This window comes from Streptopelia decaocto (genome assembly GCF_964273445.1).
Source record: "Streptopelia decaocto genome assembly, chromosome: 9".
Lineage (NCBI taxonomy): Eukaryota > Metazoa > Chordata > Aves > Columbiformes > Columbidae > Streptopelia > Streptopelia decaocto.
In genome coordinates, this window is record NC_138664.1 from 3,790,209 (window position 1) to 3,807,261 (window position 17,053).

The window sequence follows — 17,053 nt, forward strand, 5'->3', positions numbered from 1 at the left end:
TACTGTGATTACCCAGAGATTGTTTGTTACTGTAATTTTCATGGTAGCTATGCTTTTATTCCAAGTGTTATTTTATCAACCTACAATGCCCATAATTCTGTGATTTTTTCAAAGTGAAGATTAATTCTTATTTTTTGACAGCTTATCAGACAGATTCGCAGCTTCGTTGCAGTCTGTTTGCACTGCTATTAAGAGGCAACACAGATGTAACCTGACTGAAAAAGTGGAGAAGATAATTTGCCAAAATCCAATTAAGTCAGCTCTGACTCATTGAAATCTAGAATTAAGGTTCTGTAAAAAGGTGGAATAAAGGTACATTGCTTTGCGAGGCCTTCATGCACTGCACCAAGCACAGTTCATTTAGACGCGAGAGAACGGCTCTATGGTTTATATTTCATGGGTAAAGTGAATAGGGATGTGAAAAAAAAACCTTGGTTCAGAATATCCAGTATGTGTAATAAAGTTTAGAAAGAAGAGTCTCATAAATAACATGGCAAGAAAAGCCTTAAAAATTTTTATTAAATTAAAAAGAAATGTCTAGCAATAAATCGGTGGTGTTTCAGAGTGATTGGCAAAGGTGCGTGGGTTGGTTTAATTTTCCTTTTGTGTCATCAATGCATTTTTTCTGTGCAATCTTTAAAAAAAAAAAGATTCTGTGCAGCAGTTGTGTGGAGCATGCTCTATATAGCGCAGTGCATGAAGAGACAAAATGCGCTTTTAGAACAGCAATTGAATCCATAAGTAACTTTTCTGCTTTTACATCTCACTTTAGCATGACATCATAAAATGCTCTTTTAGCATCTGTTATTTTGAGAAATATTAGTTTTCCAGCCTGCTGTTCATCTTGTCTGCCTTTCTATAATATGTTGCTTATGAAAAAGTTGACCTCAAGTATTGAAGAGTGTCTGAAGGTTTGTATTTTGCTGCTTTGTCTGGAAGCACAATCGGTAGGGTGTGGCTCTTTCAACTGTAATGTAATAAAGGCTTCTCTCTTTCACTGTTAAACATAGGGGAAAAGATTAAGGGCAAAATGAAAGGGAAATACACCCCCTCCCCTCTAACTGTCTTGAAACACATCTGCAAAGAACTGTTAAACGTATCTCAATATCCCTTCACTTCCTCTCAAAGATTTTTTGTACTGTGCTGGCAGGTGGCAGCAAATGACTTTCCATAATTTAAGAGGAAGAAGTGACTTTAGAACAAAAAAAAAAAAAACAGCTGTGAATATTACAAAAAGCATCTGGGCTTACAGACCCAGAGGAAGAGTCATTTTCAGCAGAACATGCAGGCACACGTAATTTCATGGATTTAGATTGCATTTCTGAATGAATTTTATTTCTCCCTAGAAGAGAGAGCTGAAGGATACTAGGAGCTTCATTAAACTCCTGAGGTACCAAGATTGTGAGTAGGATATGGACTTGTGTAACTGTGCAAAGTGTTGACTTTGTTTCCTCAGTTGAGGCCAGACAGAGAATGACCCAAGTTGATCTTAGTCCTTTTATTGGTGATTTGGTTTATGAAGTATGAGCACATAATTCTCCAATGTGTACAAGTCATGCAATACTGAAAAAAATCATACTGCTGTACTGTGATAGAACATGATAATACTGTTAATCATAGAACTCTTTATTTGGACTTGGTTAAATCATGAGCATAATAGGACTGAAATAAGTTAATCTAAATTTCCCAAAGTCAGGTAAATACACATAGAGAAAATACTAAATATCTCATACAAAAGCATAATCATTGCATGTACAGTTTCTATAAAAGTTTTGTTTTCTGTGTAACAAGTAATTCTTTGAAGAGCAGACAGACTGAAGCCAGGCTGTCTAGAGATTTCTGCATCTTGGCTGATGTGTCTTTAACTGAGTTTACACTAGTTTCCATTATCTCTACATACACCTTTATAGTTTTCTGCCATTTCCCCCTTCAGACTGCCTCTGCAGTGATCTTTGCCACTGATAACGGGCTGTATAGCTTTAAAAATCAGATAGCAGGACCAAAAACTGTGGTGGTCAGACGGATGCTAACACTTTGAGCCTCATTCTCTCTACTTCCTCACTATCTACCTTAGAAACTCAAAAAATCATCTGTGAAATCTCTTTGTGTGATTTGATTGAATTTGCACGCTGGGTTTAATAATTACTCGGAGAGAGCAGAGGACACACAGTGTTTCAGCGTGTCCAAAGCTTTGTATCAGCTTTGTTTTTTCTTTGGAAGTAAGGCTGAAAAAACCACGATCAAGGACATTAGGAAACGGAGTCTAATGACCTGCTCTTTATGTCTGAGTGATTTCAAGTATGTGTACTGAAAAAGAGCAAGATTACTACTAGTTAATTGCTGTCAGAAATTTCAGCGTGACCTTTATACTCTTCTCTAAACTGGATGAAGAAGTAACGATGACTAAAGCTAAACCCAGGTTTTTAGAAATGCATAGGTGTCATAGGGTGCTATCTTGTGACATGGGCAGCAAAATGTATAGAAAAAAATCATTTTATCTGATTACCCAAAAGATGATGAGATGAAAAGCTGGACTGATGAGCTAATTATTTCGATTATCATAGCATTATTTACTATAATATGAAAAAGTTATGATAAAAAGTTACTTGCTATTTCACAAACACAATCATTTGATTTGCACAAAATCTGAAAGAATTAAATGTACGATGCATGCTTGAGATGGAGCATAATGAAATCTGGGAAGTCAAGAAAAGTAGTATGCTCAATCAAAACAAGAATAGATGCCATGTAAGATGCATTATTCCTACCAAAATTGTTGAATCTTTACTGATTTTGTAATAAACTTCTGGTTTTGCTTTGATTTTCTTCAAGCTATTAGTTTAAATGCTTTTAAAATCATAATTTGCATGATTTGATTTACTTTAGGTATTATTTAAAGAAGAAGTAAACAAGTAGGATCCCAATTATTTTACGAGGGTGTTTGAAATACTCCATTTAAATATTATGACAGAACAGCTACTTCCTTTGGAATGGGGTTACTGTTTGACTCAGAAAGTTCTGGAGTAAGCTGACGGAAGAACTTGTGACCGTGAGAATCTGTGTTTACATAGACATAACCTGGAGGAGATGGATAATTTGCTGGGCAGGTATCTTGCTTCTTAGGAGTATACTCTGTGCGATACATAGTTTCACCTTGAAAAGGAGCTGAATTAGGAACTATAGCATGTGTAGGTTTGAAACTTCGAGCTGGAATGATCTGATGTGGTATGTAATGAGATTTGAATGTAGTTAAATCATAAAATTTTCCTGTAGGTTTTGGAATTTCCTGTTGTTTCTTAATAATCTCTTGCCGACAGCTGCCCCAAGCTTTGAAGTCTTCCTTTGTAGTAGTATTCCCTTGAAAAGGGGCATTGGTTCTTCTTCCATTAGAAACCGGTCTTACAGGGACAGCAGGAGAAATTTCATGCTTAATGTAATCAAGGTGGCTTGTGGAGTTAAAATCCATGTTGCCTGCAGGTGGAACGTACTCTTTCGTTTTGTGGACCTCAGGCAAAGAGACCAGCCATGGCTGAAAACGATCCTGGAATTCAGTGACTCCATTAAAATGAGCACTGGATCCAACTTTCACATTTTCAGGCTTGCAGCTTTTTGTAAGTTGCCCGGGTAGCCCTTTAAAATCATTCCGGTGGGTTGTGAGATCTTCAAAGGGTTGGTTGCTTGGCTTGTACTCTTCTTTTGATCTCATGAATCTTGGTTCCAGTTGATGAGCGATATAAGAAGTACGATGGCTAGTGGTGCTATCAAAAGGCACATCTGAAACCTTGGCTACACAAGAAGGTTTAAAACTTCTTCTAGGATTCAGTTCCCTAGGAATAAAGTCATCTTGAAACGTAGTAGAATTTCCAAACTTCTCTGTAGGTGGGTGGTATATATGCTCCACCTTACTAGGTTCCCTTCTTTGAACTTCCCATGACCTATAGTCATCTTTAAGGCAAAAACAAAACTTCACCATACAGGTGTTATTACTTAAGACCATTCCTTTAAAATTAAGCCAAATTCTTCTGGCATTAAATCTCGTAAAACAAAGAAAATATATGATAATGTTATCTTTGTGTTTGTGATATGACAAAACCGTCTTCTGTTATTGGTGTGATAAAAAACAGACAAAAAGTTGTACATGATGGCCTATTTCGAATATTTCCTCAAGGAAAAAGAAAATGCTGCATGCACATACTTAGTGTGTATTCTACACAGAAAATAGCCATATACAATATATTACATTTTACTTAGAAGTTTATGCAAATATACAAGACTGAAATGAACCTCATAAGTCAATGGTTCATGTTCACTACTGATGGAGAGAATTCTCTCTCATAATTTCCTTATCAACATTATATCATCTTAAAGCTTGTTGGGATTTTTTTTCTTTGCTTCTGGGTGTTTTTTTACTAACAGACTGTTCTGCTATAGTTACAAACCCTACTGTCCAATCTAAACTTATTCATGGGCAGTTGAAATCAAATTGTTGTCTTGCAACCACTGAAGTAATTCAGCTTCAGTGTATTTCCACTCCTTGATCCTTACTTCCTGTTGAACTGTGCACCACATTTTAAATGAAGCAGTTGAATGCTTAGATGAGATGCTGTTTATGGTGAGACTAGGCTAAATTATTATTTGCAAGTGTATTACTTACACACAGGCTAAACAGAAATATTTAAATTTCTTATAAACTATTAAGAATTAACAAATATAAGTGGAATATATTTATACAAATGCATTTCTATCTAGCATAGGCCTAAGCTTAAAGAAGCTAGTGAAATATAACTCTGTTACTTACTTTTAGCTCAGGCTGCCATGCAGTACATGTAAAAAATTCAATAACACAGTTTATATATAAAATTTTCTACTTGTATGAAGTATATCAAAGTCAATTGCCAGAATGACTTAAATGATTTAGTGCCTTTGTGCTGACCATTGTAATGGAATAGCTTGTGTCAAACCAGATCATTACTAGGATGATATGTAAGCAATACAGTACATAAGAAAGGAATCTAAAATCTACTTCTGTAGAAAAAAAAATGTTACATGAGTTAAACTATCTGAAAGATATACTGGAAATTGAATTGCAACCAACTTTTGCCTGAGATAGCCTAGTGTATGTTAGAATTTCTCTCCTTTTAGCCAAGAAAACTTTAGAGAAAGCTTTTTGCTTAGAATCAATAAGTGTCACCTCTAAACAACGGGAGTGCTGAACATCTTAAGGCATTATCACCTGTTTTCTGTTATGTCTTACTCTCTGGCCCAAGCTAAGAAACCCGGTTTCTAATATAGCTAATTCAAAATGCTACCTTCACCTTGGTTATTTCTCTTTCTAAAGGCAGCATATAGTATTACCTTGATAGGTTGGTATGGTATCCAATTTTCTTCCAGTAGTGTGTTTTCTCTCTAGAGGTCTTACTAATGTCACTGGTTGTATTTTATGAGCATTATAATCTTTCTGGTATGTGGTTCCCAGTTCTATCTCTCCCGTCTTTGGTTTATATTCTTCTTGTACCCGAAAAGGTCGCTTCACAATATCATATGGTAAATAATCAGATCTGAATTGGGGAAAAAGGAAACACTGGTTAATTTTTTTTTTTTTTTTCTGATGGAGTCACTGTTTAAATTTTTTCCTTGGGTGGAAAAACAATGACGTATAGCGTTTACTTTGAAAAAAATCAATCTGATGCCATATGTTAGAGGGATAGCAAGCAAGAAAGAAAACCATAGTACATAAATCTAGGGTTTCTGGTACATGATATAGTGTTTATTCAAAGGTAGGTGGTGAAGCAACTTTTTCAACACTCTGAGTCTCATTCTCAGTTTAAAAATATTCTTTAAGATCTCTGAAAGGACTCTTGAAAAAGTTGCTGCAAAGAAATGATCCAGAAAGGAGAAGAAGAGCAAAGGTCAAACTACTACAAGTGTCAGCATTTACTAATTGAATGAGGAGAATGGAATATAATCAGAAAGAGCATTTCACCAGTTTATATGGACACATTACATTAAAAGGGTGTATATTACATATGTGTTTAAACAGTATATGCAGTACACAATCAACCTTGCAGAAGGGTGTTTGTCCTTTCTATGTATGTCCCTTTTGGTTTTTTAGAAACAAAGAAAGAAGTTTCACCTGTTGCCTTTCTAGTTTGAAAGAAAAACAATAATAAAAACGTAAAGGTTTATGATCCTGTTGCATTATTAATAATGAGTGATATCTGTTTCTAACTCTTTGAAAGATGCACTTTAACTTTGTAAGCTTAACATCAGAGTCTGTACACTGATAGGACAGACTTCGTGAACGCCTAGACAATTGGCTTTCTTCAAACTCCTGGTAATTTAGAACTGCCTGCGTAAAGGAAATCCCTGTTCCTTTTTCTTAAGGTTTCATTTTCCACACGTGTATTACAGAAAGTTACCTAGTTTGCCAGCTTTTTCAGGCTCAATGAGACCTAGATTTCCAAAAGAGGCTGAGAACAAGGACAAAAATTTTAGATGGTAGGTTAAAGGATGCTGTAAAGAATGCAAATCTTTTTGTATGTGTTCTTCACTATTTCTTATGACCTTTTTGTGGTAACTGTATTTCTACACTCAAAATTTATACTTTTAAGTATGGTGAAAGTATAAAGGATGTAATGATTGCATTTTGAAAATGATTGCAATCCAATATTCGGTCCTCCTTTAAATGAGAAAGTATGAGAAATTTATAGAGTAATTATAAAACACATTGCTTCAAAATGTTTACTTAAATGTTGTAATTCCTTCCATTCTCCCACGATGAACTTGGTACTCTTGTTTCGGCTTGAGGATCCGGGGAGGAGAGATGTTGCTATACTTGGGATATTTTTCCACATACTCTGTTGTGAGGCACGGCTGTTGTCCATTATCATAAATCCTTGTGGGTTTATGAGGGCAGCGATGGCGCCTGGGTAAAACACATCAGATGAGATCATTTTGAATAGTTTCATTAAGGGGAAAACCCATGCCCTATCTACTGGGAGTGAAAAACAAATAGTGAAGATTGAGCAATGCAAGTAGCTTCTGTTTAAAACTCTTTTCTGAGTGATAAAACCACAAAATATTGTCCTGATGGCATAGGTCCCAGAGCACACTATGCTAGTATGGTCATAAACTGTATCGGTATGTGAGTCCTTAGTACAGAATACAAAGGATGGAGTTGATCTCTGTCCCTTAAATGATTCTACCGCCACGATGCACTTCCCTCTTTTTAAATCTTTAATTATATTACTAGTCTTATCTGTAAAAATAACCAACTCTTCTTCATTTCTCCTCTCATATGCTCTTTACTGTTTTTCCTCATCATTTATCTTTTAATTCTTGTGCATCTGCTCACTTGTTTTCAGCACAACTCTTAATTAACCATTTTTTATTAAAATTTTAGTGATGTGAAATCTCATCTGCACTTCTAGTGCTCTACAGGCCATTTCTGACATTTCAACTTTTTTTTTCCCAAGGACTGACTAAATCCTTTATCCAAAAAAACCCTATGCTTGTTTAGAATTAATTCCTTTTTCTTAATAGGCTTTATTTGATTATACCTGCTTGCCTATTTTAGTGACACCATTGTGTTAAAAGACAAGAGATCTATCATGACTTAATTTATTACTTGTACCTTGCTGTTTTGTGCAAATTATGTATGAAATTAAATTGCACGTTATTTTCTATATTGTTTTGGAAACGCTGTTATATTAATTCTATTTTGCATAATGCACTTACATCTCTCTGGTAGTTTCAAGCATAGTTTTAAAATTTTATTTTGTTTGGCGTGATTATGATTTAATCTCTCCTTTAAGGTAGATATAAAATGAAAATGTTCCTCCTACTTATGGCTAACAACTTGCAATACTGGCTCAGGTATAAGGGAATTAAGAAATAAAGCATATTTTTAAATGAGTTCTGTAAAATTCTGTACATAAAAAACAAAGAAACAAGAAGGTTTAAAGTGTACATGTCTTACTAGGTACTAATCAATTTTCAGGAACCTAGTTACCGACGGAATAGTTAAAAGGTCTGCAGAGATATTTAGCTAGCACTGACTACCAGGAAGGAAAAGCACAAAGAAAGGTAAAATAGAACCCAGAAGCAGACATGAAGGACTCCTGCTGGGAAAAGTAAAATGTAAAAATCACTAAAAGAAGTTGTCTGGAACTAGAGATCCCTAAAGCTGGTATTCGTTTGGGCTGCCTGACTTTGCCAACTCAGTATTTCAATAAATGAGAAATGAAGTAGCCCTGTCTAAAGAGCCAGATCCTTTTGGAGCCCCAGGTGGAAAAAGGAAAAAGGAAGAAGACGGAAAGAACAGGCAAGGTAGGAAAACAAGGAGGCGTCTGTTATTTCTCAGCATGGTGCTTGCCTGCCACTACATTTTTCATGAGATTCAGTTACCACCTTAGTAATATTTTTTTCAGTAAGTATAAGCAGCATATGCTGTGTCAAGTAGCATCTAAAAGTAACAGTTAAGCAGAAACTAAAACCATTGAATGTATGTTTTGAAAGATAGTTGAAATACAGGGTATCAAATAATAATGTTCTTCACACATTTTATGCATATAATTCAAAGGAATTTGAATAAAGCAATATTATTCTACAATAACTTCATTTTGCCAGTCTACAGTTTACCATAAGCTGTTTCAGAAGACCAATCACCAAACAAAACACCTTCTCTGTTCTCATATCACTAGTCTTTAAAGATTTAACTCTCACTACTTTCTAAGCAGTATTGCCAGTATATTCCCTGTATTGCTGAATGGTAATGCTACAAACAGAAATAGATACTAGAAAAATAATTACTTGCAGAGTGAGCCTGGAGTTCTTGGTAGATTCAACACAGAGGTGAAAGTAATCTAATGTATCTCTCCAAGGAAAGAAAGTTTTGAAAGTGCATTAGAATTCATTGCTGAATCAAAAGTGTCCCTGTTTCCAGTCATTTCTAGCATATGAAATAATTCTGAACAGCCTCTATCTATGCACAAAATTACTTGGATTCAGATGAGACAATTCACCCCCTACTCTGTGCTGTGAAAGAACATGCAGTGGGCCTAAAAGGCAATGTAAAATTACCTTAATATAAATACGAATTTGACTTGGAGAAGAGATCAGGGTTTTTTTGGTTAACCAATAAATCTACTTTTGGATGTTGCCCAACTGCTAAACCAAAAAATTTTCAGTTAGGTAATAACTTTATTAAATGTAATACATAGGGCATCACAGCTCTTTAGAGAGATGATGCTAAGAATCACCAACCAAAGCAGACAAATTACAGCTCTGATAAAAGAAATATTTTGCTTACAATTTGGCCAGAACTCCCTGAGTCGCTGATTATTTTAAACTTGTTACTTGTAAGTATCTTCAACCCCAGAGGTACTGAGAGTTCAGCTTAATTTGGTCAGAATATGCCTTCCCCTATGACTGACTGATGCCTGTTTTGACAGATTATTATTAGTTTCCTTCTTTGAGTGAGACTATCTTGTGGCTTGTATGAGGTCTGAACAGAATCTCGGCTAAATAAAATTGACAGTATATGGGCTCTCTACTGCCAAATACTGTTGGTCTGATTATATTAACAGAATGATGCTGAGTTTCACTTATTCAGGATCTGTTTCTAATACAGTGTAGGAAAATTTGAAGGGCCTTGCTAGCAAAGTATTTTCCTCTCAGAGAACTAGGCTAATAATGACAAAAGTTTCATGCTTATGATGATAACGAACTTATTTTAAAAACAAAAACCCCTCCAAGTTACTGTTTTGTGTTGTGTGGTGGTGTTTGTTTGTTTGTAACTGCCAGTGCACATGCTATGGTCTGAAAGGCAGATGTTACATATGGACACGATTTTTAAGAGCCGTCTGCTCTCCTAGTGTTGACAGTTTTGTTTTGTTTTGTTTTTCTCTCAATCGGGCACTTTCGTTCTCGAGAGACCCAGAAGCTCCCAGCAGCCCTTGCGAGAGCAGCTGACGTGGAGCGGCGAAGCTTTTGCTTCACCTTGCAATGTATGCATTGCAATATCCAGGTAACACTGCTAAGCGACTAATCTTCTCCTAAAAACAAAACCACTAAAGCTACACGGAAGCAAACACACTGTGCTGCCTAAACCAATAATGGCTTAAGATTTTATTGACTATAAAGTTTATTTTAAACAATAAGTTTTGTGCATATTTTATTCAATTAGTCATATTATTAAACTGGGGTTTTCAAGTGAGAATATTCAGTCGAGTTGAACCCAGTTTTCTGCTGTCAGATTGTGTTATATTACCATGTTTACACTTGAGCCTGAGCCAGATTTGACATCTCATCATGAAAACAGTGTGTTCCAACTCTTCATTGATCTAGGACTTTTGAAGCAAATGCATGGGGCAAACTACATGCACAGTTTTGGCCAAAAAGCAGCTTTTATACTGCCTGTCTCTCTGTCTACAGAAAATTAAAGAAAGAAAAGAGGTGGAGGGGGTAAAGAACAGGTCGACAGACTTCCCATACAGAAACACATAAAGAGTATGTTTGCCATACAAACCTCAAAATGAAACCTGTAGTTCATGGTACGCCTTCTTTTTTTCTTCTTTTTTTTTTTAAGTAGGATAGAGAAGAAATTGAAAATCTTAACAGTACTGACACCAAACCTGTAAGTATATATCTGCATTTGGCAAGGTTTAAATCCCTTATGATATTGGGAAACCTGACTTGTGGATTTTTGTACTTATGGCATTGATATTGTTACTTATAGATGCGTAATAGCAATTTTAAACACAAAAATTGCCTGCTGTACTCTTTTCTGCCAGCCTCCCTGCACCAAAGAGGCTACAGTACAATGAGCTGTGTGTCTCCATAAGGGTACATTGAACGTGAAGAAGCAGTGGGGCTTCCCTTCACGGTGGGTAGTATTATTGGATGTGATGTTAGAAATGAAGATATATTAAATCTGTTTAAAAGGCTGTACTGCTTGCATGGGTTTCTGTCAAGGCTGCTTTAGACAGGGCTCTTTGGGGGGTTCCTCTGGCGCAGCCCCTCGGTGGATGTTGACGCCGCTTGATGGAAAGGCCTGGTCCTGAGGTTTAGCTTTGAGTGTCTCCATTCTTTCCTGTTTTAATGCATTTAAGATCTGCTTTGTTTAAGAATATTACTTGATATTTATTGAGGACATCCCTTTTAGAAATAAGGGAAGCCAGAAACTTTTGGAATGGGACTGTTACCCAGTTTCTGCCTTGCCACTGATACAAATATTAGCCATGACCAGGCATATGGGGGTCCCTACACGACCCCCGTGGTGAGGCGGGGGGGGAGGGGGTGAGGCGCAGGTGAGGTGGGGGAGAAGATGAGGGATGGTTTTGTGTGGGTGCCGTTGGGAGCGCTGAGGGGACCCGCCGCCATCTCCCCGGCGGGACGCTCTCCCGGGGACCCGAAGTGTCCCCCTCGCCCCCGGAAGCCGGTTCCCCGCGAGTCCGCTTACCCGCAGGTGCAGATCTCGCACAGACACCGAGCCGCTCTCATGCTCCCCGCGCCCGCCCGCGCCGCTCCGCTGAGGTAACTACGGAAGCGCTCCGTCGCGTGGCAACGGCGGCGTCCTCGCGGTTGCGCGGCCTCCGCCGGCTTCCGTCGGGCGTCACGCACCGGGGGCCGGGCAGGGACGGGCGCGGGCTTCCGGGTGCAGGCGGCGGAGCGCCGCGGGGAACGGAGGTGGGTGCTCGTCTCCTTGTCCCGTGAGGGGCCGTTTGGCGGTGCGGGGCCCGCGCGGCGGGAGGGGCGCGGGACTGGCCTCGCGCGCGCACGGGGCGGCAGGGCGGGAGGCGCGCGCACGGGGCGGCAGGGCGGGAGGCGCGCGCACGGGGCGGCAGGGCGGGAGGCGCGCGCGGCCTCCCCGCTTCGTCGCCTCAGCCCCGGCCCGCGGGCCCTTCACCCGGCTGCACCGCGGCCGTCCCGCCATGGAGCCGCCGAGGGAGGGCTGCGGCCCCCGCCCGAGGCACCGGCCCCTGCGGTGGCTGTGCGGAGCCGAAGTGTTGGTGTTTGTGCGGCCTGAGCGTAACGCGGGAGGTCGTTGCTCCGCGGGACAGCTGCGGAGAGCCGAGCCGGCTCCGTGTTTGTACGGAGCGAGAAACTGACCGGCGCCCCCGCCCGCTGGCCCATGTGAAGCATAGAGACACATCTCGTGTTTTGTAAGTTTCTGGTATCCGAGGTGTGGGTGAGTGGTGTCTGAGGAACGTGACACGCTCCACGTGGTTTCCCTGATGAGTAGCCTTCCTCACAGCTGCTGTAATTAACAAAACCAAACCTGTTTCTAAAGTTGCTTACCACATAAAACTTCCCTCCTTTCACAGAATTAGCCAACCATGGTCCTCACAAGTGTGGAAAAGATGGTCGCCCTCCAGAAGAAAACTTCTGGGATCAGGAATATCTGTATATTAGCCCATGTGGATCATGGTAAGGCACGAGTTTGTGACTGACAGACACCTCGTGAGAAAAACTTGTGTGCGTGTCTGATGGAATGACGGTGAGATATTTTGGTCACTGTTTAAAAGCAGTCGGCTTTCGCACGTTTAAACTGTCTCAAACCTAATTCTAAGAAGTAAATTTGCTATATGCATGTTTCTTTTGTCCTGATGCAGGTTTTCTCTTAAAACTTGTGAGAATTTAGAATAGCTGAAACTGAACATTTTTGTGATGCTGAATGTTGGCATGAATTAAATATAAGCATTTGTGTGGTGGGCTGTTGTATTGCTATGTTTACTTAATGGAAGAAGTTTGTTTTGTAGGTGGAAATAATAAATGCTTACCTTGGCACACAAATATTTTGTCTAATTGCATGATATATTGACGTTCTGACATACTGTTTGTTATTTCAACTGCTTTTACTGGTCATGACAGGTAGGTTTGCATCCACCCTTCAAAAATAAGTTTGTGTGCAGCTAACAGGCCGAAGTTGAATAATTAGATTTGTTTCTTTTTTAAAGCTAGCTTGTACCTTCATGACATTTTAAAGCCTTTATTACAGTTGATATCTCAGAACACTAGATGTCAGAATTTGTAATATTGTTGCATCTTTTTCTGTTGTCTCTATTAATTTACAGTAAGTAATTTATTTTTCTTTTCAGGTAAAACTACTCTGGCTGATTGTCTAATATCTAGCAATGGAATAATCTCAAGTCGCTTGGCAGGAAAGGTAGAGTTATACTGTCATTTTCAACAAAATTCTGGTGTGTATGTGCTGGGATTGTAATCGGTGGTGATGAAGGAAATTTTATTGCTATTCTTGCTAAACCTCATGTCATAGTCATACTTTTTGACAGTTGTAAAGTAACTTACGGAGATAATTCTGCAGATTTATCATATCTTCTTTTGTTATTGTTCTCAGCTGAGGTATCTAGACAGTAGAGAAGATGAACAGATCCGAGGAATAACAATGAAATCTAGTGCAATTTCATTGCACTTTGTGAAAGGTAAGTTGTTGATTCTGGCAAGTATAAACTTTAATATATATATCTGTTGATTTTCTCTGTCTCTTTGCTGTTGAGATCTTTTTGTTTACAACTTCTGCATTTGTGTTTCTCAGTGTTAGGCCATGATTCTGCGAAGACTAAGGTATGAATTCAGCCGTTCACCAAGATAATCCGAGTTCCATCTCAGGGTTAGGAAAACCACCTTCAATTGTATCTCTGAGTGGAGGCAATTACAACAGTTGCTTTTATCTTTTTATTTTAGATCTAAATCTTTATATTTTGATTGTAAGTCTTGAAATAATGTCACTGAAAGACAAGATCTTTCAAAAACCAAAAAAATTTTAAATTATTTTGTGCAGTCTTATCTTTACTTCTATGTCCAGGTGCCTGTTATACTCTGCTATGAATTGTTCAGAGGGTTTTTTATAGTGTAGCTACGGTCTCATCTTTGTTATGACTCCATGTTCCTCACCAGACTTATCCTGAGCTAGGATGATAAACATGAAAAGCATAAAACCATGAAATACATTACTAACAGGCTTGTGCAGAATAAAAGAATAACAGAAAAGCCACCATTAGTCTTCCTATTTCAGCTACAGCTGATTAGAAAGAGTGGTTGAAATCAATGATCTTCCAGCTAAGTATTGTAAACTGTCCCTAGTTTATTGTTGACTCTGAGATGACCTTACTTTAAATGGTTTGAACCTTTTATATCTGTTGTTTTTCTCTTATATTGAAATTTAGACTCTAATACAACTTTTTAAACAGGAAAGTTGTTTGATCAGGTTTGGTTATGACTGATGATAAATGCAGTGAGCTCATCAAAAGTTGACTGGAGTCTCTGCTAAGCAGAATTTTTGGGAGAGTAGTGTAAAACTCCTGTATTGATATATTGAAGATATTTTGGTAATATGGAGTCAAAAGCATGTTTTAAATAAATCACAAGGTTGAAATGATGCATTTTATCAAGAACATAGGTTTTCTTTTTATGATGGTCTGTCATGATTTACCTTTAAAATGCAGACTGTAATGCAGTTGATTTGTGTTTTATCTAGTGATCTATTTGTAATGTTACTACAAGCTTGTTCAGCGTTAGAGTTTTTCTTTTAGTTTGGTTGGCTGGTGTGGTTTTGTTTTTAATTTTCCAAAGGTATTTGGACATAGAAAGAGGAAGATTGGCATTAAGAGTGAAATTAAAACAGATCAGGCACAAGCCACTGGGTGTTATGCTGCTGACAGTCTCCTTGTCCAATTGGAGTTTTTCATAAGTGTAATGGTTACTGCAGATTTGATCCTTACAAATTAACAATAGTTTAAGCAGTATAACCAGGTGGCTGAAAGAACTGTTTTTGAAAACTGTTCTGAAATATTAATTTATTGTTTGATCCTAGGTGATCAGGAGTATCTGATTAATTTAATAGACTCCCCAGGGCACGTGGATTTTTCTTCAGAAGTATCTACTGCTGTCCGGCTCTGTGATGGTTGCATTATAGTGGTGGATGCTGTTGAAGGAGTCTGTCCACAGGTGAAATAAAGTATATTAAATAGAGAAAAGGGGTAGAGAAGACAGGGTGAGCAAAGTCTTAAGCGTATTATGTAGAACTAAAAGATGAGCTGGTTTAACAAGTTTTGTAAAACTTAATAAATGACAGTGTACTTGAGGTATGGAAGAGGGTAGTTAGTTTCTTGTGCTGAAAAACGGCGCAGTGCTGGTGAGTGGGTGTAGTGATGTAGGGTTGAAACAGTATGCAATTTTTCAGGCAATGGAATATTTGTACAGAGAAGAAATAAATGTCTTTAGGGAAAAATTTAGTATCATTACATGCACTTTTATAGTATTGAAGGTGAAAAAAAATAGGCAAAATAGCATTGACATTGCTTTTTTCATGGCTTACTTTTTATAAAGAGGTGTTTTTATTGTTGTTGGTTTTTTTTGTGGGTGTTTTTTGCCATGAAATTCTGCCATTCTGCAGAATTCTATAATAACTATGTACTATGGCAGTCAAATTTCTGTTTTGAATGTCAACCTGTCCTGTATTTATTATATGTTTAATTAAATTTTAGAGTTACATTGTAATTTACTTTAACATATCATCACTTTAGTGGTATTAAGCTTTCTGTAATGGATTGTTTTAAACTCTTTCTTTCTGTATAGACTCAAGCAGTTCTACGGCAAGCGTGGCTAGAAAATATACGTCCAGTACTGGTGATTAATAAAATTGATCGCTTGATTGTGGAGCTCAAGCTCACCCCTCAGGAAGCATACTTGCACCTTAAGAATATCTTAGAACAGGTATTCATGCTACAGTGTCACGTCCACACAGCAGATTTTGTTGAGGTTTTTTTCTTCATGCTTTTCTTCATTCTTGAATTGAGAGAGACTGTGATTTTCACTTGCCTTACAGCTGGAATAAATTTAGAGCAGCAAAACCAGTTTTTTCACACTTCGTGGGATTGAGCACCGTAATACCTAGCCTAATTTTTTAACATTGAGATGCATTTTATTTCTAGTTGTCTTTGAGGTTCATGTGATAGAGAAAAGAGTATTAAATGCCTCCTGACAGGTTATCAGGAAGAGTCTTCATTTTTAGAAATAATAAGCTGAATGTTTTGTTCTTCCTGTTAAATTGCTTAAACTTATTTGGAGGTAGACAAATAATATCTTTATGCTGCTCCTGATATTGATGGATTTATGCAGGGATAAAGTTAGTTAAGCTTTTGAATTGTAAGTTAAGTTGTCTTCAAACTTTTTTTTTTTATCCTAGAGTTTACTTTTGAGCACTTATGTACCAGGTTTCCCTTTGCCCTCCTTTGTTGTTTATTTGTTGGAAGTAACAACTTCCTATTTCATTATTCCTTGTTCTGAGAAACAAGGTGTGTTACACATGATACTTTTTATCTGATTCAATCCTGATGTGTCTGACTTTGACTTGAAACATACATGATATTTAAGTTGGAGTGTTAGTCTCATCAAACTCCTGTTGTCTTCAAATGGGTGGGATCAGATATGCAAGTTCTGTCTTTTAAATTGAAAAATTACTTATGGGCATGCTATCTTGTTAAAAAACCCTTTTTTTAATATTCTGGAGGGTGCGGGAATTGCATTTTAATTGCAACAGTTGTGAAAGACTGTAAGGATCATAGGGTGTTTTTACATATCCTTCTGTAGATCAATGCAGTCACTGGAACACTCTTTACCTCTAAAGTCTTAGAAGAAAGAGCTGAGAAAGAAACAGAAAGTGTTTCAGACACTGCACCAGGAGATCAAATTTATGACTGGAGTGCTGGATTGGAAGATACTGATGATTCACATCTTTATTTTTCACCAGACCATGGAAACGTGGTGTTTGCCAGTGCAATTGATGGCTGGGGTTTTGGGTAAGTCTGGAATTTAGTTACTTGTGGTGTTTTTTGTCTGTTTTCATTGATTACTGCAGTTAAAGTATTTTTAGGTGCTTCATATTTTTAAAGATTTTTTTATATTTTTCCGTGATATACCACTGTATATAATCAGTTCTAATATATTATTAGCACTGGACAGCTGATGATACTACCAGTTTTGGCATCTCTGTGACGGGGACCCCTGTTTTACTTACACAGCAGCTGCT

At 37.8% G+C, this 17,053-nt stretch overlaps 2 protein-coding genes across 2 annotated transcripts in view; one reads left to right on the top strand and one right to left on the bottom strand.

Moving 5' to 3' along the window:
* Positions 1-2,962: 2,962 nt before the first annotated feature.
* SAXO2 (stabilizer of axonemal microtubules 2) lies at positions 2,963-11,502 on the bottom strand (the record flags this gene model as incomplete). The annotated part of the gene is made up of 4 exons (XM_082060945.1): positions 2,963-3,945; positions 5,356-5,558; positions 6,746-6,925; positions 11,462-11,502. The coding sequence occupies 4 exons, from the start codon at positions 11,500-11,502 to the stop codon at positions 2,963-2,965; spliced, it is 1,407 nt and encodes a 468-aa protein (XP_081917071.1).
* A 133-nt stretch (positions 11,503-11,635) lies between these two features.
* The window catches only part of EFL1 (elongation factor like GTPase 1), a 59,178-nt gene continuing 53,760 nt past the window's right edge, over positions 11,636-17,053 (top strand). Inside the window, exons 1-7 of the mRNA XM_082061495.1 lie at positions 11,636-11,688; positions 12,327-12,429; positions 13,101-13,168; positions 13,361-13,445; positions 14,837-14,970; positions 15,601-15,738; positions 16,615-16,823. Coding sequence (XP_081917621.1) covers positions 12,339-12,429; positions 13,101-13,168; positions 13,361-13,445; positions 14,837-14,970; positions 15,601-15,738; positions 16,615-16,823 — 725 coding nt within the window. The 5' untranslated portion in view covers positions 11,636-11,688; positions 12,327-12,338. The remainder of the gene's footprint in view (positions 11,689-12,326; positions 12,430-13,100; positions 13,169-13,360; positions 13,446-14,836; positions 14,971-15,600; positions 15,739-16,614; positions 16,824-17,053) is intronic.